At 44.8% G+C, this 24858-nt stretch overlaps 1 protein-coding gene across 3 annotated transcripts in view; it reads left to right on the top strand.

Annotated features, from left to right (window-relative positions):
* The first annotated feature begins 9537 nt into the window (after positions 1-9537).
* The window catches only part of LOC122939062 (solute carrier family 25 member 48-like), a 184696-nt gene continuing 169375 nt past the window's right edge, over positions 9538-24858 (top strand). The window contains exons 1-3 of one of the 3 annotated variants that reach the window (XM_044295008.1): positions 9538-9853; positions 11377-11420; positions 24124-24195. In XM_044295008.1, coding sequence (XP_044150943.1) covers positions 9643-9853; positions 11377-11420; positions 24124-24195 — 327 coding nt within the window. In that variant the 5' untranslated portion in view covers positions 9538-9642. The remainder of the gene's footprint in view (positions 9854-11376; positions 11421-24123; positions 24196-24858) is intronic. The other 2 variants (XM_044295007.1, XM_044295009.1) reach the window with 2 other exon arrangements.

The raw sequence follows: 24858 nt of genomic DNA, 5'->3' as shown, positions 1-24858 counted from the left end.
ATCCCTAAAAGGGTATATAATATTCAAGGTGCACATAGGGTCATTCTGAATAAATTCACACACACGCTACTGTGCATTTCCAAGTCTAATTCTGTCAGTAAACCTATACCTGTCACCCAGCGCCTAAATACTAGGCCTCAAATTTATATCCTGCTAAATCTGTCGTTACTGCTGTACTGTTGAGGCTGGGCAAGTTATTTAGTGTCCGTCAAAGCACATTTTTTGTTCTGGGTTGAAATACAATTCCCAATTTAGCAATTTCCTAATTTAGTGGTTTCTGCTGTATCAGGCCTACTTTAAATACATCCCTAAAAGGGTATATCAGAATCAAGGTGCTGATAGGGTCATTCTCAATAACTTCACACACACGCTACTGTGCATATCCCAGTCTAATTCTGTCCGTAAAACATATACCTGTCACCCAGCGCCTAAATACTAGGCCTCAAATTCCTAGTCAGCTAAATCGATGGTTACTGCTGTGCCTGTATTAGTGTAATACGGTACCTAAATAGATAGCCAGATAGTGTTAGGTGTTAAAAAAGGCCTGAATTTGAATTCAATACATTGGGCCAAATAATATTTTTGTTGTTGTGGTGAACGATAACAATGAGGAAAACATCTAGTAAGGGACGCGGACGTGGACATGGTCGTGGTGGTGTCAGTGGACCCTCTGGTGCTGGGAGAGGACGTGGCCGTTCTGCCACATCCACACGTCCTAGTGTACCAACTACCTCAGGTCCCAGTAGCCGCCAGAATTTACAGCGATATATGGTGGGGCCCAATGCCGTTCTAAGGATGATAAGGCCTGAGCAGGTACAGGCATTAGTCAATTGGGTGGCCGACAGTGGATCCAGCACGTTCACATTATCTCCCACCCAGTCTTCTGCAGAAAGCGCACAGATGGCGCCTGAAAACCAACCCCATCAGTCTGTCACATCACCCCCATGCATACCAGGGAAACTGGCTGAGTCTCAAGTTATGCAGCAGTCTCTTATGCTGTTTGAAGACTCTGCTGGCAGGGTTTCCCAAGGGCATCCACCTAGCCCTTCCCCAGCGGTGGAAGACATAGAATGCACTGACGCACAACCACTTATGTTTCCTGATGATGAGGACATGGGAATACCACCTCAGCAAGTCTCTGATGATGACGAAACACAGGTGCCAACTGCTGCGTCTTTCTGCAGTGTGCAGACTGAACAGGAGGTCAGGGATCAAGACTGGGTGGAAGACGATGCAGGGAACGATGAGGTCCTAGACCCCACATGGAATGAAGGTCGTGCCACTGACTTTCACAGTTCGGAGGAAGAGGCAGTGGTGAGACCGAGCCAACAGCGTAGCAAAAGAGGGAGCAGTGGGCAAAAGCAGAACACCCACCGCCAAGAGACTCCGCCTGCTACTGACCGCCGCCATCTGGGACCGAGCACCCCAAAGGCAGCTTCAAGGAGTTCCCTGGCATGGCACTTCTTCAAACAATGTGCTGACGACAAGACCCGAGTGGTTTGCATGCTGTGCCATCAGAGCCTGAAGTGAGGCATTAACGTTCTGAACCTTAGCACAACCTGCATGACCAGGCACCTGCATGCAAAGCATGAACTGCAGTGGAGTAAACACCTTAAAAACAAGGAAGTCACTCAGGCTCCCCCTGCTACCTCTTCTGCTGCTGCCGCCTCGGCCTCTTCTGCTGCTGCCGCCTCGGCCTCTTCCTCCGCCTCTGGAGGAACGTTGGCACCTGCAAACCCAGCAAACAGGGGATGTACTACCAACACCACCACCACCTCCGTCACCAAGCATCTCAACCATGTCACACGGCAGCGTTCAGCTCTCCATCTCACAAACATTTGAGAGAAAGCGTAAATTCCCACCTAGCCACCCTCGATCCCTGGCCCTGAATGCCAGCATTTCTAAACTACTGGCCTATGAAATGCTGTCATTTAGGCTGGTGGACACAGACAGCTTCAAACAGCTCATGTCGCTTGCTGTCCCACAGTATGTTGTTCCCAGCCGCCACTACTTCTCCAAGAGAGCCGTGCCTTCCCTGCACAACCAAGTATCCGATAAAATCAAGTGTGCACTGCGCAACGCCATCTGTAGCAAGGTCCACCTAACCACAGATACGTGGACCAGTAAGCACGGCCAGGGACGCTATATCTCCCTAACTGCACACTGGGTAAATGTAGTGGCAGCTGGGCCCCAGGCGGAGAGCTGTTTGGCGCACGTCCTTCCGCCGCCAAGGATCGCAGGGCAACATTCTTTGCCTCCTGTTGCCACCTCCTCCTTCTCGGCTTCCTCCTCCTCTTCTTCCACCTGCTCATCCAGTCAGCCACACACCTTCACCACCAACTTCAGCACAGCCCGGGGTAAACGTCAGCAGGCCATTCTGAAACTCATATGTTTGGGGGACAGGCCCCACACCGCACAGGAGTCGTGACGTGGTATAGAACAACAGACCGACGAGTGGTTGCTGCTGGTGAGCCTCAAGCCCGGCCTGGTGGTGTGCGATAATGAGCGAAATCTCTGTGACTAGCCGGTTTGACGCACATCCCTTGCCTGGCGCATGTGCTGAATTTGGTGGTGCAGAAGTTCATTCACAACTACCCCGACATGTCAGAGCTGCTGCATAAAGTGCGGGCCGTCTGTTCGCGCTTCCGGCGTTCACATCCTGCCGCTGCTCGCCTGTCTGCGCTACAGCGTAACTTCGGCCTTCCCGCTCACCGCCTCATATGCGACATGCCCACCAGGTGGAACTCCACCTTGCACATGCTGGACAGACTGTGCGAGCAGCAGCAGGCCATAGTGGGGTTTCAGCTGCAGCACGCACGGGTCAGTCGCATTGCGGAACAGCACCACTTCACCACCAATGACTGGGCCTCCATGCGAGACCTGTGTGCCCTGTTGCGCTGTTTCGAGTACTCCACCAACATGGCCAGTGGCGATGACGCCGTTATCAGCGTTACAATACCACTTCTATGTCTCCTTGAGAAAACACTTAGGGCGATGATGGAAAAGGAGGTGGCCCAGGAGGAGGAGGAGGAGGAGGAAGAGGGGTCATTTTTAGCACTTTCAGGCCAGTCTCTTAGAAGTGACTCAGAGGGAGGTTTTTTGCAACAGCAGAGGCCAGGTACAAATGTGGCCAGCCAGGGCCCACTACTGGAGGACGAGGAGGACGAGGATGAGGAGGAGGTGGAGGAGGATGAGGATGAAGCATGGTCACAGCGGGGTGGCACCCAACGCAGCTCGGGCCCATCACCGGTGCGTGGCTGTGGGGAAAGGCAGGACGATGACGATACGCCTCCCACAGAGGACAGCTTGTCCTTACCCCTGGGCAGCCTGGCATACATGAGCGACTACATGCTGCAGTGCCTGCGCAACGACAGCAGAGTTGCCCACATTTTAACGTGTGCGGACTACTGGGTTGCCACCCTGCTGGATCCACGGTACAAAGACAATGTGCCCACCTTACTTCCTGCACTGGAGCGTGATAGGAAGATGCGCGAGTACAAGCGCACGTTGGTAGACGCGCTACTGAGAGCATTCCCAAATGTCACAGGGGAACAAGTGGAAGCCCAAGGCCAAGGCAGAGGAGGAGCAAGAGGTCGCCAAAGCAGCTGTGTCACGGCCAGCTCCTCTGAGGGCAGGGTTAGCATGGCAGAGATGTGGAAAAGTTTTGTCAACACGCTACAGCTAACTGCACCACCACCTGATACGCAACGTGTTAGCAGGAGGCAACATTTCACTAACATGGTGAAACAGTACGTGTGCACACCCCTCCACGTACTGACTGATGGTTCGGCTCCATTCAACTTCTGGGTCTCTAAATTGTCCACGTGGCCAGAGCTAGCCTTTTATGCCTTGGAGGTGCTGGCCTGCCCGGCGGCCAGCGTTTTGTCTGAACGTGTATTCAGCACGGCAGGGGGCGTCATTACAGACAAACGCAGCCGCCTGTCTACAGCCAATGTGGACAAGCTGACGTTCATAAAAATGAACCAGGCATGGATCCCACAGGACCTGTCCGTCCCTTGTCCAGATTAGACATTAACTACCTCCTCTTAACCATATATTATTGTACTCCAGGGCACTTCCTCATTCAATCCTATTTTTATTTTCATTTTACCATTATATTGCGAGGCTACCCAAAGTTGAATAATCCTCTCCTCTGTCTGGGTGCCGGGGCCTAAATATATGCCAATGGACTGTTCCAATTTTGGGTGACGTGAAGCCTGATTCTCTGCTATGACATGCAGACTAATTCTCTGCTGACATGAAGCCAGATCCTCTGTTACGGGACCTCTCTCCTCTGCCTGTGTGCTGGGCCTAAATATATGCCAATGGACTGTTGCAGTGGTGGCTGACGTGAAGCCTGATTCTCTGCTATGACATGCAGACTAATTCTCTGCTGACATGAAGACAGATTCTCTGTTACGGGACCTCTCTCCTCTGCCTGTGTGCTGGGCCTAAATATATGCCAATGGACTGTTGCAGTGTGGCTGACGTGAAGCCTGATTCTCTGCTATGACATGCAGACTGATTCTCTGCTGACATGAAGACAGATTCTCTGTTACGGGACCTCTCTCCTCTGCCTGGGTGCTGGGCCTAAATATATGCCAATGGACTGTTGCAGTGGTGGCTGACGTGAAGCCTGATTCTCTGCTATGACATGCAGACTAATTCTCTGCTGACATGAAGCCAGATCCTCTGTTACGGGACCTCTCTCATCTGCCTGGGTGCTGGGCCTAAATATATGCCAATGGACTGTTGCACTGGTGGTTGACGTGAAGCTTGATTCTCTGCTATGACATGCAGACTGATTCTCTGCTGACATGAAGACAGATTCTCTGTTACGGGACCTCTCTCCTCTGCCTGTGTGCTGGGCCTAAATATATGCCAATGGACTGTTGCAGTGGTGGCTGACGTGAAGCCTGATTCTCTGCTATGACATGCAGACTAATTCTCTGCTGACATGAAGACAGATTCTCTGTTACGGGACCTCTCTCCTCTGCCTGTGTGCTGGGCCTAAATATATGTCAATGGACTGTTGCACTGGTGGCTGACGTGAAGCCTGATTCTCTGCTATGACATGCAGACTAATTCTCTGCTGACATGAAGACAGATTCTCTGTTACAGGACCTCTCTCCTCTGCCTGTTTGCTGGGCCTAAATATATGCCAATGGACTGTTGCAGTGGTGGCTGTCGTGAAGCCTGATTCTCTGCTATGACATGCAGACTGATTCTCTGCTGACATGAAGCCAGATCCTCTGTTACGGGACCTCTCTCCTCTGCCTGTTTGCTGGGCCTAAATATATGCCAATGGACTGTTGCAGTGGTGGCTGACGTGAAGCCTGATTCTCTGCTATGACATGCAGACTGATTCTCTGCTGACATGAAGCCAGATCCTCTGTTACGGGACCTCTCTCCTCTGCCTGGGTGCTGGGCCTAAATATATGACAATGGACTGTTGCAGTGGTGGCTGACGTGAAGCCTGATTCTCTGCTATGACATGCAGACTGATTCTCTGCTGACATGAAGCCAGATTCTCTGTTACGGGACCTCTCTCCTCTGCCTGGGTGCCGGGGCCTAAATATCTGAGAATGGACTGTTCCAGTGGTGGGTGACGTGAAGCCAGATTCTCTGCTATGGGACTTCTCTCCAATTGATATTGGTTAATTTTTATATATTTTATTTTTATTTTTATTTATTTCCCTATCCACATTTGTTTGCATGGGATTTACCTACACGTTGCTGCCTTTTGCAGCCCTCTAGCCCTTTCCTGGACTGTTTTACAGCCTTTTTAGTGCCGAAAAGTTTGGGTCCCCATTGACTTCAATGGGGTTCGGGTTCGGGACGAAGTTCGGATCGGGTTCGTATACCGAAACCCGAACATTTCCGGGAAGTTCGGCCGAACTTCTCGAACCCGAACATCCAGGTGTCCGCTCAACTCTAAACAGGAGGTAATCTTTGGGGAGACCATGAATGATTGGGCATCGTCTATTGTACTTTCAGACGATGTACAACAGATGATGGAAAGGTGATGCCGAGTCTTTTACTTCTTTTGTGTAGGTCGTTAATAATAATGACTGGGGCCTATTTTTCACTTCTGAATTTCATTAATCAATGATAAAATAAATGTAATCTTGCCATTTACAAAAGGAACAGATGGCAATATCGGAACCCGGTTATTCCGCAAAAAAAAGCAATGAACAATTTGTTGGGCTGGGAGAGTTGCCATCCATTAGCTTTGAGGAGGGGCATCCCAAAAGGGCAATATTTGAGACTAAGACGTAATTGTTTGGCTATGGAAGCTTTCCGTTTGGCTGCTGTGGACTTAAAACAAAGATTAAGAACCCCACCATGGTTCTTAATCGGGTGTACCAACATGCACTTAGCCTTGACAGGGGATCCCTATTGAACCCGCAACCACACGATGACGTTTCCGAAATGACCCTAATTATTGTGAATTTTGATGACGCGCATGGTCCAGTAAGGGAAATACTATCTAGGTTCTGGGGGATTCTGCAGGCTGATCCTGATGTCGGACACCTAGTTGGTAATGCCCCGGCGATTACATATCGCCGAGGCAAAAACATCAGAGATCGCCTGGTTCACAGCGTTTATGAACCTCTCCCTCACTCTTCACAGTGGCTCAGAAATCCTCTGACAGGCACATTTAGATGTGGTACATGCATCGCCTGTAGTTCTATCAAAATGGGCAAGAGATTTACTAGCATGCATGCGGGCTTGGCATACAGCATCAGAACTTTTTATAACTGTAAAACTATAGGCCTAGTCTACTTAGCCACTTCTGTGAGCAGTGCTAAATATGTTGGTAAAGCGGTGAGGGAGTTTCGGAGACGTATCAGTGAACATCTGAATAATGTATGCAGTGGAGCAGATACCCGCATAGCACGCCATGTGGCAGAACTACATGCTGGAAATTCAGGGTTATTTAAGTTCTAAGGGAACTTAAGCAGTTACCAAGAGGGGGAGATCTGGATAAATGTCTCCTACAGAGGAATGGATCTTCCGCCTCGTTATTATTATACGTCCAAATGGCTTTAATGACCACATCTCATATGCATGCTTTCTGTAAATTTGCCCAGTTTCCCCATTATGAATTGCCAGGCAACGCATGGTATTGTAGGCTACTCTATCTTTTTTTCGGGTGATATCGTTAGGCCACATGATAGTTCTAAATTTACATGTGACAATGTCATTGTGCCACTCAGTGCTGACAGTTGGGTTATGTGTAGCTGGGGAGTTTGCATATATCAACTTTCAGAGTCACTGTAACCATACCATGCTATTTTCTGTATTATTTATACCATTATGCAGCTGCAATACACCATGAGTATATTTTTTTTTATGGCAATGATAAGGTAGGTTTTGACTGTCTATTAACAAGGGGATGCCCCAATTTCCATTGTATCTTTAATTTTCATATTTGGTGGCTGAAAATATCGAGCCTGTGGGATACGTGGTTTATTCCCATTGCTGTCTTAGGCCAATACTAAGCCTGTAGAGGTCCCCTTCAATTGATTACTATAGTCAGCTTAAGGTCCCGCTTGAGGACTTACTTGGTCCTTCCTTTGTTGGGCTGTCCAACTTGAGTGACAGTGGTGAGATTACCTCGGGAACTGCCATGCTTAGCGGCACTCCCTTTCGCAGGTATCTGCCGCTGTATTGGCCGGCCGACAGATGGACTGTCTAAATACTTTGAGTTCCAGCGGCCGCCTTACGGCTGCTCCAGTACCGGACGCACTGCCAGTATGAATGTTGCGGCGGGCGGAATGTTGCTACATTAGCCATATTAGAACTTTCAGCTATTTCATTAAATGTGGGCTCCTGATGTAACATTTTATGTGTAAGAAACTCATCAAGCCTAAGCAAAGTAGCCAGATGAATAGCTAATTAATAGAGAGCTTTAGCAACCCAGCAATTAGTTATTTACATTGAGACAAGGGAGAATAGGACAGTTTATGCACTGACCACAGTTAGACAATTGATAGCACGAGTGAGGGAAGTGTATGTGGTGGCATCAAAGATATAGTGGAGTTGCTACTTTGTATCCAGCTGTGTTTTTCCTTGTCTCGATGCACTCATTCACAGAGTGAGACATTGTTGCTTAACATGAGGGACAAACATGATTGTGCAGTGTCCCACTATGTGTTATATGTAGGCACTTTAAACTTCTGAACTGTCATATTTAATTTTGTAAGGTATCAAACTGTAATTCCTATTACCAGGCTGGTGTAGGTCTTTACATCTATTCGCCTTAGGTGGTGCTGGCATCACTTACATATATAGTCAGGGGTATGCTAATAGGAAGGAAGTGAGTAGGGGAGTTGAGAGTTGAAGAGGGCAGATTTGAGGGTTGTGAAGGAGTAGTACAAACCCTGTCCACCATGTAGCTGCCTTTTTAGCCCCTTGGCTCTGGCCAATCTGAGGGAGCACCGAATATGAGAACAACATTACGGCAGCACAGCACAGACCAGTGAGTCTACATCTGGTATAGGGAAAGTCTAGTGGAGGTTAAAGCTAAATTAGCCAATGGACTTCACAAGCAACAGTGACCAGGAGGAACCTAAGAGTACCTGGACACAACCGGATGATTAGTGCGCAGAATTATCCTTTACCACATGCCTCTATGTATATAGCGGACTGTAATTATTCAATCCGCATCCTTTTCAAAGAATGGAGCCGAGAGGACTGATGCCTGCCGTTAGGGAGACCGCCCTGTGGATTGCTAAATAGAAGTAAGAATTTGACTATATCCAGTACCTGAGTGCTAGAGTGTGGACAAGCTATAGCCAGATATAGAGAGAAGGAAAACTCCTCAAATTGCAATCACCAAGACTGTTACAAGGATTACAGCTGAACCAGTATCTGAGTCATTATTATTTAAATTAACTGTACTGACTACCTGGAGACAAGTGACTTAAGCAAAAGTTCAACTGTTTTACTACAACCGACTTCTCATCTTTTCCTCCACCAACCTTTGCACCTAACGGTGCTGGCATCACGGACAACAGGGGTCCCAGCCTCAAAAGCATCCTAAACACCTTCACCGACAAGGGCACCTCAACTATCATCTGGCTGGTACCTCTATATCTGCCCCATTATTCCAGATGTGAAATACCTAGTAATTTATTTTTGGCTTTCTACACTGCACATGAACAATCTGTAGCTTAACAAGATATGTGATTAGTATCATACACATAACTTAAATTATGTAAAAAAATGATGTCATTTTGAGTAAAACTGCACCTTAAATAAAAAAACTTCCATAATCAAAAACTGCTTTTTTTGTAGCAATAAAACAGAAGTGGCTTCATAAGAACATTTATTTTAGTTAATAAATTATATCACAACCCAACAAGCACCTTTTGTCCCGTTTCCTAATTTTACTTTAAGGTAAATCATAAACCAGTCTAAGGATTAAGTATTTTATTTTATAAATCAATAAATGTAAGCAGCTACAAAAGACAACCATGAACTAATATTGTTGATCGTAATGAAAATGTTGAATATGTGAATAGTCAAAGCACATGAAGAATGGAAATAATTCCTATATTCTCTAAACTGTGTGTTAGTATTATACTAGGAAAAGCTGACAAAGTATGAACTACCACTGGCATTAGCATAAAACAGATGACACAAGATACAGATTCATCTGCCAGGAGAACACATTTGTTTTGCACATCAAAACCTTTGGACTGGAAGAAAGTGAATACACATTTTCGAACGCTATGTAGTTGTCACTGCAAAAAAAACTGTAACTGCATAGGAGAGGAGCTCTTGGTCCTAAAACATAAAATGGGGAGAGTCCAAATAGAAGATTTTGTAGCTGGATACCTTGGAGGTAAGTAATAATGCATTGTTTTTATGTAATTTGCTTCAGTAGTACTATATGTGAGCATATGGCACAGTGAATACAGACATATTCTTCTGACTTCTAGGCATGAAATTTGATACTACTGAATAACATTCTGAACATTTAAAAAAAAAAAAAAAATAGGACCAATTGCCTTCTGGCACAGAGAGTGCATTATTTTTACAATGTCCATTTGGTCCTCAAGCCAAGATCTTGTGGGCAATTTTATGTTGATGTCTGTTGCTTGCAAGCACATGCAGTCAATATAGTACTCCCGGAGAAGTTTCTTTATGGAAGTCTACTGTATGTACAAAGCTCTTTTATAAATATGTCAGCACTGTAAAGCCTTATGTAGAAACCTAAATTGCAGCTGTATGCACCCTTGAGTTGCACAGAGCCATAGAATGGTGCTCATAGGTAGCTTCATATGCCTTCAATTTCTTAGAGGGTCATAAAGTGTTTTTGTTCTATTCTGTACATATCTGACAGAGTTTAATTGGCTATAAATTTGGTGACTAAGCAGGCCATGGAAGTGTTTCAATCTGGCAGAAACATGCCTGGGAAAATCTTTTTGGTGTGGGTGAGCATTATGCTGCTGAAAAATTCCAGTTTGAAGCCCTGCCATGAGAAGCAACAAATGTCCCCAAAGGATATCCTGCACATATCGCTGAGCTGTTGTTCCTTGTATTATTACTAGGGGTGACCAACTGTCGTATACTTTGGCTCCCTAGATCATCCCACTAGCAGTTGGGACAGTGTGTCGCTTCACACTAGAAGCAGGATTGAAGTACCCACCACCAGGCCTCCACACTTGAACCGGACCATCATAGGATCTCAAACAGAACCTGGGTTCATTATCAAAGACTATACAGTTCAAGTCTGTAGGCCAGGTTTCTCGTTTACTATACCACTGCAAACAAAAATTACAATGGCTGACTGTCAATGGCAGGACATATACTAAGCACTGGAAATGGTCCAGACAGAGACAGGGGTGTGTAAGGTGTCAATGGTGGACAACAAAACTGTGGGAGCTGCCCGTTCTTGTCTGAAGATCAAGAAATCCTCTCTACTGGTGGTCTATCGAGACCATTAAAAACCTGTTCACAATTTGAGCGTGCCCTCACATAACTACTGTTCTCAACACGTACTAACAGCTTTGTCAGAATGGTCACCAAAAGGTACATTACCTGAAAGTAGTCTCTGAGAACCTTTTTAGGACTGCAGGGGAAGCACTTCTAAGTTTTGTGGCAAAACCCAGTATGCAATCAAACTACACATGTAATTATTTACATATCTGCCTGGAACATAACCGCATGCCAAGCTTTTGTCAATAACTGCAAATTGTACCATGTTCTAACAGCCCCCACCTTAAGCAGAAATGCAAGATTTCTGGGAAATAATACGTCCATTAAGCCATACACATGCTACACATACTCAAACTAATAAGAACTTGTGCTTATTCCTTTATGACCCTTTACTTAAAAAATACTAAATATTTCTACCTCTTCTAGGGGCTGCTAGTGTTATTGTGGGACACCCCTTGGATACTGTTAAGGTACATACATTATGTTTACATATATTTTATTGCTGCTTTAAATTGTAATGTGTTGTCATGAATTCCAAAAAGGAGCTGCCAAACTAGAAATATTTTAGGAAACTTGCCAAAAAAAAAAATCGGTTAAAAATATTCAGATAATATAACATTTATATCAGCTGGTAGAAAGAAACACATAGGTGTTACCTGCATCATCCAGTCAGATTTGTTCAGCTTTTTTGGTATGAGAGGTATCTCTATTATCTGTGTCATTCACTTTCCTGGTAATATCACAACAGTAGATTCCAGCAGAGTTAACTTCTCCTCGAATAACCTCTCAACAGTTATGCAATCTTGGTACAGTAAGTCAGCTCAGTTTTTTTGTATTATTGCTTACTTACAAACGCTCACTTCTGCACAATAATAGCACATTATTTAGAAAAAAATCGTTTTTTTTTGTTGTTTTTTTGCTACAGTACATTCCAAAAGCCATACAATTTTTCTATGTTTTCCATCATTACAGCCAAATGGAAGCTTTTTTTTTTTTTGCAAGATGAGGTGTATTTTCAATGACATCATTTTTGGTTAAATACAGTACATCTGTAAAGTCTTCAGACCCTTTCACATTCTGTTGTATTGTGGCCTTGTGCTAAAATTTACAAAAAATCCAGTTTTTTCCTACATTTCCGCACTCAACACCCTGTAATGACAAAGTGAAAACAATATGATCAAAATCTTAGCTATTTTATCAAAAAGGAAAAATGAAATCTTGCATTGACATAAGCATTCAGACCCTTTACTCATTACTTAGTTGAAGCACCTTTGACAGCAATTACAGACTCCATCTTCTTGTGTATGATGCCACAAGGTTTGCACACCTGGATTTGGGGATTTTCTGTGATTGTTCTAGGAAGATCCTCTCAAGTTCTGGTAAGTTGGATGGGGACAGCCATCTTCAAGTCTATCCACAGATGTTTGGGTTCAAGTCAGGGCTCTGGCTGGGCCACTCAAGGACAATCAAAAAAGTTGCCGCTAAGTTGCTCCTGTGTTGTCTTGCTTGTATGTTTAGGGTTGTTGTCGTATTCGAAGGTGAACCCTTAGCCCAATCTGAGGTCCAGGGCACTATGGATCAGATTTTCATTATGAATATCTCTGCACTTTGCTCCATTCAGTCTCCCTGTCCCAGCCTCATACAAAACACTTTTATGTAGGGACAGTATTGTGGAGTGCCTGGTTTGCTCCAGATATGGTGAATTGGGACCAAAAAGTTCAATCTTGGTTATATCAAAGCAGAAAATGTTGTTTTTCACAGTCTGATAGTCATTTAGATTCTTTACTTCAAGACTTATGGAGGCCACTGTGCTCCTGGGAACTTTCAGTGCAGCAGAAATGTCTTTGTCCCCTTCTTCAGATCTGTGATGCCACAGAATCCTGTCTGTGTGCTCTACAAGCAGTTTTGTCCTCCTCATGGCTTGGTTTTTGCTCTGGTATGCATTGTCAGCTGTGAGACCTTACAGTGACATGCAAAAGTTTGGGCACCCATAGTAAAAATGAATGTTACTGTAAACAGTTAAGCAACTTAAAAATTAAATAACCTCCAAAAAGCATACAGTTAAAGATGACACATTACCTTTGTATTTTAAGCAAAAAAATAAAAATGTTTTATTTTAAGTAGTTAGTTTTTACATTTTCAGTAGTTAAAAGATGAAACACACTTAGTAGTATGCAATTTTAGAGTGGAAAAGGAAAGGAGTAGTTTGCAAAAGTATGGGAACCCAAGGAGATATGAGCGCTCAGATAACTTTGACAGAGGTCTCAGACCTTAAATAGCCTGTTAGGGTTAAGGCTTGTTTACAATCATCATTAGGAAAGGCCAGGAGATGCAAATTTCAAAGCTTTAAAAATACCCAGACTCCTTTAACCTTGTCCCAAAAAACAACAGCCATGGGTTCTTCTAAGCAGCTGCCTATCAGTCTGAAAATGGTTGAGGCCCACAAAGCAGGAGAGGCTATAAGAAGATAGCAAAGAGTTTTCAGGTTGCCATTTCCTCAGTTTGAAATATACTTAATAAATGAAATGGCAATTAACAGAAATATTGGAGATCAAGAGAAGGTCTGGAAGACCATGAAAAATGTCAGAGGCATCTGCTCATAGGATTGCTAGAAGGCAAATCAGAATCGGCTTTGACTACAAAAGACCTTCAGGAAGATTTAACAGACTCAGGAGTTGTGGCACATTGTTCTACTGTTCAGTGACACCTGAACAAATATGGCCTACATGAAAGTTATTATAATAAAACCTCTTCTGTGTCCTCACCACAAAGCATCAGAAGTTTGCAAAAGCACATATAAACAAGTCTGATGCAGGAACCAAGTCCTGGCAACCAATGAGGTTAAAATAGAACCCATTGGCCACAATGAGCAAATGTATGTTTGGAGTAAAAAAGGCACAGAATTTCATGAAAAGAACACCTCTATATGCGATTTTGCGATATTTCACGAATATATCGGTAAATATTCGTCATAAAATCGCTAATTTACAGTTATTTTCTTGATTGCGAAAATTGGCAATGTAATACACGCGTGATGCACACACAATACAGGCGTGGGTCACTTTAGGTACAGTTTTCATGCTGCTAGAAGTTTACTGAGACTGGTGATAATGGTTGGCACAGCAGAACTAATATATTCACGATTGCAAAAGTTGCCAATTAATGATGCACATATTTTTGCGCAATTCGTGCGACTAGGTGACATCACAGCACTATGTATGTATGGACAGCTGAACCTATCACACTACCTAACACCCTGCACTCGAACCTATCAGCTACACTATAAATCAATGTAACCTACACTGATTATCTCCCCCTAACTATCTGAATTATATATTTAAGTTAACTGTCTAATGTATATACAGCAAAGCACAGAGCACAGCAATTACACTGCTGTCTCTCTCAGAACTCCATTACACAGCAGAAAATGGCTGCTGGGGAGGTTCCTTATATAGTAACTTTCCCATTGGTTGCTAGGGATGAAGCTAAGCTCAGACAAAGACATTGCAGCCTTCTCATTGGCCCCACAAGCAAAAGGGAGGTTACTGATATAAAATAAAATAAAAGAGAATATTTGAATTTCTGAATATATATTTGCAAATTCTTGAAGTGTCGATATTCACGATAAATATTCACGATTTGAATATTCGCTCCCAACACTATTAAGTATCTGGGTGGATCAAACATGCTTTGGGGTTGTGTTGCAGCCAATGGCACGGGGAACATTTCAGGGGTAGAGGTAAGAATGGATTCATTGAAATTACAGCAAATTCGGGAAGCAATCATAACACCAACTGTAAAAAAGCTGAAGTTCAAAAGAGGATAGCTTAAATAAATTGATAATGACCCTAAGCACACCTCAAAATACACAATAAACGATCTCAAAAGGTGCAAACTGAAGGTATTTTGCCATGGCCCTCACAGTCACCTGATATGAACATCATGAAAAATCTATTGACAGACCTCAAAAGAGAAGTCCATGCAAGAAGGCCCAGGAATCTCACAGAACTGGAAGAGTTTTGCAAGGAAAAACGGATGAAAATCCCTCAAATAAGAATTGAAAGACTTTTTGCGGGCTACAAAAAACAGTTACAAGCTGTGATACTTGCCAAAGGGGGTGCTACTAGGTACTAAACATGCAGGGTGCCCACAAGTTTTCTTCAAGAATTCTTCCTTGTTTTGTTATTTTCGGAATGTAAAAGATGAAAAAAAAAATATATGTTTTTGCTTAAAATACAAAGGTAATGTGTCATCTTTAACTGTATGCCTTTTAGAGATCATTTTATCTTCAACTTGCCTAAAGGGGCTATCCTATGACTAATGTAAAAATGAAATTCATAGTACATGACAATATTTCTAACAAACTTAGAACCAGCTCTGTTCCTCACATGGATCCAGAGATTTCCCTATTCACTTCTCTGCTAGATTTATATCAAGCTGACAGCTCAAGGGGAGTGTCTTTCTACTGCAGCTAAGGGGACATTTCCATGCTCTCATTATCACAACTCAAGAGGCAGTTAAAGAACGAAACTGAGCATGTGCGGCTATCTCAGTGAGCAAGACAAAGAAATAAGGAAAACAAACAGCAGGTGGTACTATACAGCTATGCACATTTTATTGAATAATTCTGTGACTGCGCTAAATTTTAAATTACATGGAATTACAAGGTGCTGGTTTGAAAACTGTAGAATATTTTTGTGTGAAAACCCCTTTAATTATTCACAGTAACAGTAATTTTGACCAGGGGTTCCCAAACTTTTTTTGCCACTGAACTTGAACCACAGGTGGACTCCAATCAAGCTGTAGAAACATCTCAAAGATTATTGAGAGAAATGGGACGCTCCCAGAGCTAAATTTCAAGTCTCATAGCAAAAGGTCTGAACACCTATGTCCATGTTAAATTTTTGTTTTTCCTTTTTAATAAATTAGCAAAAATGTCTAAAATTGTGTTTTCACATTCTCATTATGAGGCATTGAGTGCAGATTTTATGAGGGAAAGATAACAAAATATGAAAAAAGTGAGGAGTCTGAAAACTTTCCAAATGCATTGTATAACTTATTTAAAAATGTTCAACAAAGGGGTTCTGTCAGTTCAGCAAATAGCATTTATTATGTAGAGAAAGTTATTACAAGGCACTTACTAATGTATTGAGATTATCCATATTGCTTCCTTTGCTGGCTGGATTCATTTTCCATAACTGCTCATACACTGCTCATTTACCTGGTTACGACCACCCTGCAATCCATCAGTGGTGGCTGTGCTTACACACTATAAAAAAAGCACCAGCCTATGTGAGCTCCCACGGTCCAGGCCACCAGACAAGCCAACACTTTTTCCTATAGTGTAGAAGCACAGCCATCTCTGATGGACTGCAGGGAGGTCATAACCATGGAAACGAGCAGTGTAAAATGTGATGGAAAAACAAATCCAGCCAGCAAAGGATGCAATATGGACAATAACAAAACACTAGTAAGTGGCTTGTATTATCTGTCTCTACATGATAAATGCCACTTACTGACATGACACAACCCCTTTAATCCTTTTTGGGGGAATGATAAAAACAGCAATTCCCCCACTGATTTTTGCTATTAAAATTTTGCACTGTTCACTTTGTGACATAAACATGTTAGGTTTATTCTATGGGTCTCTAGGAGTTGCAGATAACCGGATTTAATGTCCAAACTGGTGCTTTATTGTGGCACTTCAGCACCCACAGAAACATAAGCATCAAAAAGAAATAAACACCTGCCCGTCTGGGCTCTAACTAATACACAGTAGTGTTCCCTGACTCACCTCTAAGTACAGGTTATACACAGTATCTCAGGCTCCAAGCCTTAGCAGATCCGGTCATCAAACACAAGTGGGAAGAGGTCCGGCTACACGTACCCTCTTGGCCCCTCAGCCTAAGAGCATCCAGAGTCTCACTAGGCCTCTGTTTCCAGGTCCTCTCTATTCTCAGACTAACACACAGAAGGTTGGTTTTATGCCTCCTTGATTAAAGCAGGCCTCACCTGCGATGACCTCAGGCTAGGGGAAAACCTGCCTTAGAATGGGGGTGTGGACTGGGACCAATCCAAATAAAATCCAGTCCTTGTATTCCAACAAAACAAATAGCTCCAGCAACTATGTTTGGATTTTGCTGATCTCACCCAGTTGAGGAACCTGGGTGAGATATACACCCCTTCCAGGACTTTTACTGTATACATCACCACATATCCCCCCCTCTTCTTCAGACCATTGGTCTGGGCATTTCTCCACATCATAGAATGCCCTCTGGAAGATGTGGTAGTGTCACATGTTTTCCTTTATTCTGCCACACCCAGGCCAGCAGAGCTCGGTTTGTCACAAACATCCACTTTCTACCTAAAGGCCTCCGGTGCCCATCTAACAGCCAGACACTCTCTTTCTACTCTTTCACGAGCGACGATGTTGCACTATCGCACTTTTTGATCTCTCTCTCTTTGTCTCTCTATTTCCTCAAAAGATTGCATTTTTCTTTTTTCTTTACTCTTAGCATTTCAATCTTGGCTTCTGATACCAACGGCAGGCTCTACCTTTAATTTATCCAAAACGACAGTTCTTTGAGCATCTCTGCTTTCAATTTTGATAGTTCTAGAACAAATCGGAAGTTCAATTTTCATGCTTTTCCTTCTCTTCAGCAGTGGTTTTCTCAGATTTGGCAGCACATTCAGAGCTTTTCCCACTTCGGCCTACTCTCATTCAGCCTCTTCTTTTGGCTCTACAGCATCTGAGGATTCCTCCCACTCTAACTCATTAGCCTTAAATTAAGCATCATATACTACATGACAATTTATTTCTAGCAAAGCTAGAACCAGTGCTGTACCTCTCATGGATCCAGAGTTCTCCCTATTCATTGCTCCAATTGCTCTGTTAGATTTATTTCAAAATAGAAGATCAGGGGGCATGTGCTTGCTTAGAAGACGTGTCCTATAACTGTTGCAGCTTCTAATGTTGATACAACTCGTGGCATTTACAGGATGGAATTAGAGTTGTGCGTTCACGTCAGCTAGATGGACATAGAGATGAGGAAAAGAACAAACAGCTGATCGCACTACACAGATGGATTTTATTGGATAATTGGCTATGCTAAATTTTGAATTACATGAAGTATTCAGATCCAGGTGCTAGATGTAGAATATTTTTTGTGGATCAACTTCTTTAATATAATTATCTTGCAGTAGATTATTGATTAACTTTTATTATTTTTGGGGTGAGGACGTGGGACAAAAAGTAATTCTTCTTTAGATTTTTTTCCCAATATTTGTAATATGGTAAAAATAACATCCTAAGCTTATTTTATAGGTTGCTACAATTACCATATATGTGGGGCTCATCATCAGACTCAAATCCTTTGGGTCCACCAAAGGAAATAATTCTCACCCTCTGTTAATATAGGACCCACCCTCGGTTTATATAGGACCTTAACATGTTACGGACACAGGGCGTACAGGTACGCCCTGAAGTCCTGGTACTTAAGGACACAGGGCGTACCTGTACGCCCTGTATATTTTCCGATCACCGCCACTCGGTGGGCGGTGATCGGAACTCGGTGCCTGCTCAAATAATTGAGCAGGCACATTGGCTAAATGCGAGGGGGGGTCCCGTAACCCCCCCTGTGTCGGCGATCGCTGCAAACCGCAGGTCAATTCAGACCTGCGGTTTGCGGCTTTTCATAGTTGCGGCAATTGGGTCCCCATGCAGCTGTAGGGGGGACCCCACTGCATGGAAGGCAGCGCGATGCCTTCCTTAGACATCGGCGCTGCGTTCTGGTGACGAGCCTGTGAGTCTATTGAGGCATATCTCATGCCCACTTCCTCCGAAGGAATGAGGGAGTTGAGACTGGGGACCTGGGAGCCGTGTGGGGCCGATAAGTCGATGATGAGTCTCTCCTTCCCGCTGAACTTGCCTGTGACTACCCCCACGGGACTGACTCTCCAGCGTTGAAAAGGGGGCACACCAAAGGGACCGATTAAGAACCCCTTGCTCAACTCGGCTTCTATGAGTGCGTCTACCGAGGCGGGATTTCTTTCGGCTGACTGAAGATTTTTGCACTCGTGTGTGGACTCTGGGGTCGTGATCAGTCCCGTGTGGAAACCCTCGTGAAATCCTGTCACCAGGAACTGAACAAACCCAGGGTTGTGATGGCCTTGCAAGAATTCTTGTAGACGGCTGACATTGACCACACTCATGTAGCTTTTTACGGACTTTAATGAGCAAGCTACTCGGGGGTGGGCCCTGAAACAATTGGTACAGATATGCAACAACCGGCACTGCCCAAAATTACAAGAGGCGTAATTAAAGTTGTTGCATATCTGTGCCCTACCAAGCTGAATGATGGGCCGGCCCAGCTTGTCTACTGAGCTGGGGGGCCTGAAGACCTCAAGAGGACCAGCTGCCGAGCTGGAGGGGTAGGACGCCGTGCTGCCGGCGGACTTGTCGCACCACTCAACCGAGTGGAAGATAGATTGACAGGCGGAACAGGAGGGAGCCTTCAGACCTGCAAAGTGTCTGCAGAAAAGCTCAGTGTCCAGGTTGGACCAGTCAGTGACGTGCTGAAACTGGGAGAGAGCCGCTGCCGCCTTAGCTGCAAATGAGCAGTGGTAGTCGTAGAACGCGGTTCCTCTGTACCTATGACCCAACTCTGTGACCCTGAAGAGATAATGGTCTAGTTCCTCCCTCCTGTCCGGCCTGGCAGTGCAAATGACATCCCTGAAAAGACTAAATGCCATAACGAATTCCGGGATGGACAATTTGCGGTTGAGCCGGTGGTCGCGGCTCCTTAATTCCACTGACACTTCTCCACAAGCTATAACCCTATTATCAGAGAGGTCCCTAGATGCTATCAGTAGAGACGCAAGATTGACATCCCTACCCTCCAGGATGTCCTTCCTGATGTTGAGCGGGACATAGTGGGAGGGAGTCACGTTAGGGACGGACTGGGCAGAACGAATGTCTGCTATGGCGGAGGTGGAGGCGACCGGAACCTCGAGAGAGGAAACTGGTGCAACTGTGCTGCGAGCCTCGATGGACTCCAACCTCGCCTGCATGGATGTGACGGCCGACGTCAAACTGTTTAGCATGACGTGTATTTGAGTTAGCGATGTTTGCATCGTAGTTGCAGGGGGATCATTGGCGCTGGATGCCAGGGAGTCTCTCCACAGCCGATACAGTTCAGCTTTCCTAGCGGTTGCCGGGAAAGGGACGCCCCGCTTTGTCAACTCCGCCATCAGCCTAGGAATTGTCCAAGCACGTAGGGACGGTGTGCTGCCCCTCTCGGATGCCTGTGCCACGACCTCGTCCACCGACGCGTCTACAATGTCCGAAGCACGTGACATAGCGGCAACTGAGAATCCCTATGTACTGACTTCACGGAAGTGAAATGAAATGAAAAAATGACCTATACGTTGACAAAAAAACACATGAGACCCCGGCCTGAGGCCAAGCACTTCCCATCCCCCGACGTGTACCTCACTACCTTGGTAGCCAAGGAAAAATCAATTGAGATCCCACCAACTTCTCTCAGACTAACCACTGTACAGAACCTGGAAAACAACAACGGAACAAATGCAAAAGAACCAGTCAATGCGTGAGGCTCGATGCCAGGACGTGTACGTGAGGGGAGGTATGGTGACTGATGGGAGAAGGTGTGTTTTTTTTTTTTTTTTTTGCGTTGATGATGGAAAAAAAAAAAAACCCTACCTATCTAGGCGGCACGGCGGCCCGTGCCAGACTTTACGTGAGCGGGGAGCGAGCCGTTGCCTGCACCGCCGTGTTCCATGGTAACCGCGTGGGGAACGCGGAGTTCCCTGGTACCATGAACCACGTGGGGATGGATATCGGCAACGGCTGGCAACCCCCGCAAACATGAGACGAGTGCCACGTGGAGAGCTGACGCATGTCCCTGACAGGGTGCTCAGTGCGGGGCCCTCTCTGTCCCTGGGTGGCGCCGTCCGCCGGCTGAGCACTTCTGCCGCGTGGGGAGCAGCGCAGCCCTCAGGCATGAGGTCGGCCCAGGGGGGCCCCTGGCGACGAGGGCCCCATCTTGCCGAGGCTAAGCGTGCCGCGTGGGGGGCCTCACCGGTCCCTGATGGGGCGCCCAGTGCGGGGGTGCCCCCCTTACTCCATGGGGGGCCGCCTCCCGCCGGCTGGGCACCTCCACCGCGTGGGGAAACGGAGTTGCCCCCTGGCATAGGGGGGAGGCCTAATCAGACGTGCCTCCCCCCTTTTGTGTGAGACGTGCCACGTGGGGGGCGCACCACTCCCTGATGGGGTGCCCAGTGCAGGGGTGCCCCCCTGCTCCACGAGGGGCCGCCCCCCGCCGGCTGGGCATCCCCACCGCGTGGGGAGAAAATGCGCCCCCTGGCAATTGTGTGTGTCGGCGCTCCACAGCTGTCTGCGCTGCCCACTAGGTGAGGGAGCGAGGCAGCGCAGGCTGTGTACGGCCGAGAAGAGGGGGGCGGGAGCGGGCGGGGAATTGGCCCACATGTGACCACTGGCTCCGCCCCCCGCCAGAGAGCGGTGCCAAGCGTGAGCCTGGGCGGCGAAGGAGGGGGGTGCCGTAAGCGTGGCTCCATTCCCCCCCCTCCCCCCGGCGGCTGACAAGGTGCCGCATGTGGAACGCGGCAGGAGGGGTGAACGAGACGCAGCGTATGGCGGCCCCTACGTACCAAAGGGCCGACCACCGCACTGCTGCCTGCACTTACCCAATCCACCAAACGACTGCCAGGTACGAGCGCACGCTTCCAAGGACTCTGCACTACGTACGTTTGTGGGAGGGCGCCGGCCGTTGAAGTAGGTGGCCAAGCCCCTCCCACAAATACAGGCCAATGAATCGGCCTTACACTTATTGAAAGTAAAAAATTAATTGTAATAAATATCTGTTTTACTAATTAAACCAAAATAATGATGCATTCCCTTAAATGCTGGTTTTAGACAGCCAATTTCATGACAAGCACAATTCCTATATCTCCTGTGTTCAGAACAAAACATAGAATGCCATAAGGTTCTAAAACACAAATCACAATTGAAATTTTACAGGAATATTCATAACTAAATGAATATGATTGTTTAGCAGACTGACAGCTAGTGACAGCTCCATGGGTAAAGCTAGGTGAAGCAGTGTAAAAAATATAAGCAAACAGCCCTTGCTCTGCACGATACAGCATGAAATGCTCCGATGCTCATATGCTCATATCAGAGGGGCTGCCTGGGTGAAAATGGGGATATGTCTGGGTTCAGCTCTGAACCCGGATTACCCCTTTAAATGTTTCAGCTTGTCACACAAATTTGAATATCAGACAAAGATAACCTGAGTAAAAATAAAAAGGGTAAAAAGCTGTTCAAACCAACCTGACCCGATGTGACAAAATAATTACCCCTAAACCCCAACCTTGGTGGCAACAGCTGCAATACATTTTTTGCGATAACTGGCAATAAGTATTTCATATCTCTGTGGAGGAAGTTTGGATCACTCTTCTTTGCAGAATTTTTTTAATTCTGCCACATTGGAAGGTTTTTGAGCATTAACAGCCTGTTTGAGGTCATGCCACAACATCTCTATCGAATTTTAGTCCAGACAGGCCACTCCAAAACCTTCATTTTATTTTATTTAATCATTTAGAGGTGGACTTGCTGGTGTGCTTCAGATTATTGTCCTGTTTCAGAATCCAAGTATGCGTGAGCTTAAGTCTCGAACTGATGGCCAGGCATCTTCCTTCAGGATTTTATGGTAGACAGCAGAATTCATGGTCCAGGTCCTAAACCATCACACTATCACCACCATGTTTGACTATCAGTATGATGTTCTTTTTCTGAAATGTTGTGTTAGTTTTATGCCAGATGTAAAGGGGCGCACACCTTCCAAAAAGTTCCACTTTTGCCTTGTCAGTCCACTGAATATTTTCCCATAAGTCTTGGGGATTATCAAGATATTTTTGGCAAATGTGAGACAGGCCTTTGTGTTCATTTTTGGTCAGCAGTGGTTTTTACCTTGGAATTCTCCTTGTTGAATCATAAACACTAACTTTAACTGAGGCTAGTGAGGCCTGCAGTGCTTTAAATGTTGTTCTGGGTTCTTTTGTCACCTCCTAGATGAGTTGTTGATGCGCTCCTGGAGTCATTTTGGAAGGCTGGCTTCTATTTAAGTGATTTCTTGAATCAACTGGTCTGGCAGTAGTCAGGCCTGTGTGTGGCTAGTGAAATTGAAAACTGAGCTTTCAAAAACTGTGGTTAATCACAGTTAGGGCTCATGCACACGACAGTATTTTGCGTTCAGTATACTGGCCGTTTTTTTTGTTCAGTATGCAGTACATATATTGAACCATTCATTTCAATGGTTCAGAAGAAAATAAACGGAAGTGTCTCCGTGTGCATTCCATTTCAGTATTTCCGTATTTCCTTACCGTGAAAAGATAGAACATGTCCTATTCTTGTCCGCAAATCATGGTGCTTGGCTCCATTCAAGTCAATGGGTCCGCAAAAAAAACGGAACACATACAGAAATGCATCCGTATGTCTTCCGTATCCGTTCCGTTTTTGCTGAACCATCTATTGAAAATGTTATGCCCAGCCAAATTTTTTCTATGTAATTACTGTAAAAAACGGAAAGGAAACGGAAACACAACGGAAACAAAAAATGTAACAACGGACCGCAAAACACTGAAAAAGCCATACTGTCGTGTGCATGAGCCCTAAATCACAGTTAATCCATGGGGTGGGCAATTATTTTTTCACATAGGGCCCGGGTGTTTGGGATAGCTTTTTTTCCCTTAATAAATGAGATAATTTAAAAACTGCTTTTTGTACTTACTCAGGTTATACCATGTCTGGTATTCAAATTGATTGATAATCTGAAATGTGCCAAATGTACAAAAACAAAAGAAATCTGTAAGGGAGTGAATACTTTTTCACAGCACTGTATGTAGCTTAAGTCCTTCTGGTTTCCATTTTTGTATGGGAGGAGTAGTGCAGTCTGTACAGCTCTTGTTAGCAAAAAGAAAAAAAAATGGAACAGAGATGAGTCCTAATGTGAACAGAACTTAAGGCTATTCTTTAAAAACTGATCTAAACAGAGATATAAAAGCCAGAGACAGTGACATGATGAGCGCACGGCAGGGATGTGAATGGTTACTTTTAAATTGCTGTTTTCACAGGCTCGACTACAAGCTGGTCAAGGATATGGATCTACATTTAACTGTATTCAAACAATTTACAGGAATGAAAGTGTAAGTAAAATGGTAACAATGTACATTTACCAAATATCAAATAAATCTTACCACAGTTTTGATGTAGGACCATTATTTGCAGAAAATCCATATGAAATCTGCACCAAAACCACGTTAAAAAAAACTCACATAAATCTGCACTATTTATCACGGTTTCGGTGTGGATTTTTGTGTTTCTATTTATTTATACAATCCCATTGAAGTCTGTGGGGGAAACCACTCTACAGAAGTTGCAGAATCACACAAACAAGCTACAATCTGAGGATTTTAAAATCTACACAACAGGTCCATTTCTGCACCTAAGGGAAAAAGCAAAAGGGCAGATTTATAATTAGCTCAGGTCAGAATAATGGAGTGAAAAAGTCCCCAAAAAAAGTCCCAAACGCTAAAACTGCGCACAAAACTGCTCTGCACTATGCTCGCCAGTTTTCTGAAAGTGGGCGTGTTTTCTTATGTAAATGAATCTCTAGACAGATTTACTATTGGGACTATTTAAAAAGTCGCAAAAAAGTTGCAATTTCACTCCAGTGAGAACCATGCTTATCTTATGAGACTTTTTAATAGAACATGCAACATTTTCATAAAAACGTGCGACTTTTTCGTAAAGATGTGCGACTTTTGTAAATCTGCTTACTGACGGATAAACTGCTACCGTCAAACCAC

This window comes from Bufo gargarizans, chromosome 5 (assembly GCF_014858855.1).
Source record: "Bufo gargarizans isolate SCDJY-AF-19 chromosome 5, ASM1485885v1, whole genome shotgun sequence".
Classification (NCBI taxonomy): domain Eukaryota; kingdom Metazoa; phylum Chordata; class Amphibia; order Anura; family Bufonidae; genus Bufo; species Bufo gargarizans.
This window is presented reverse-complemented; position numbering and strand designations above follow the sequence as displayed.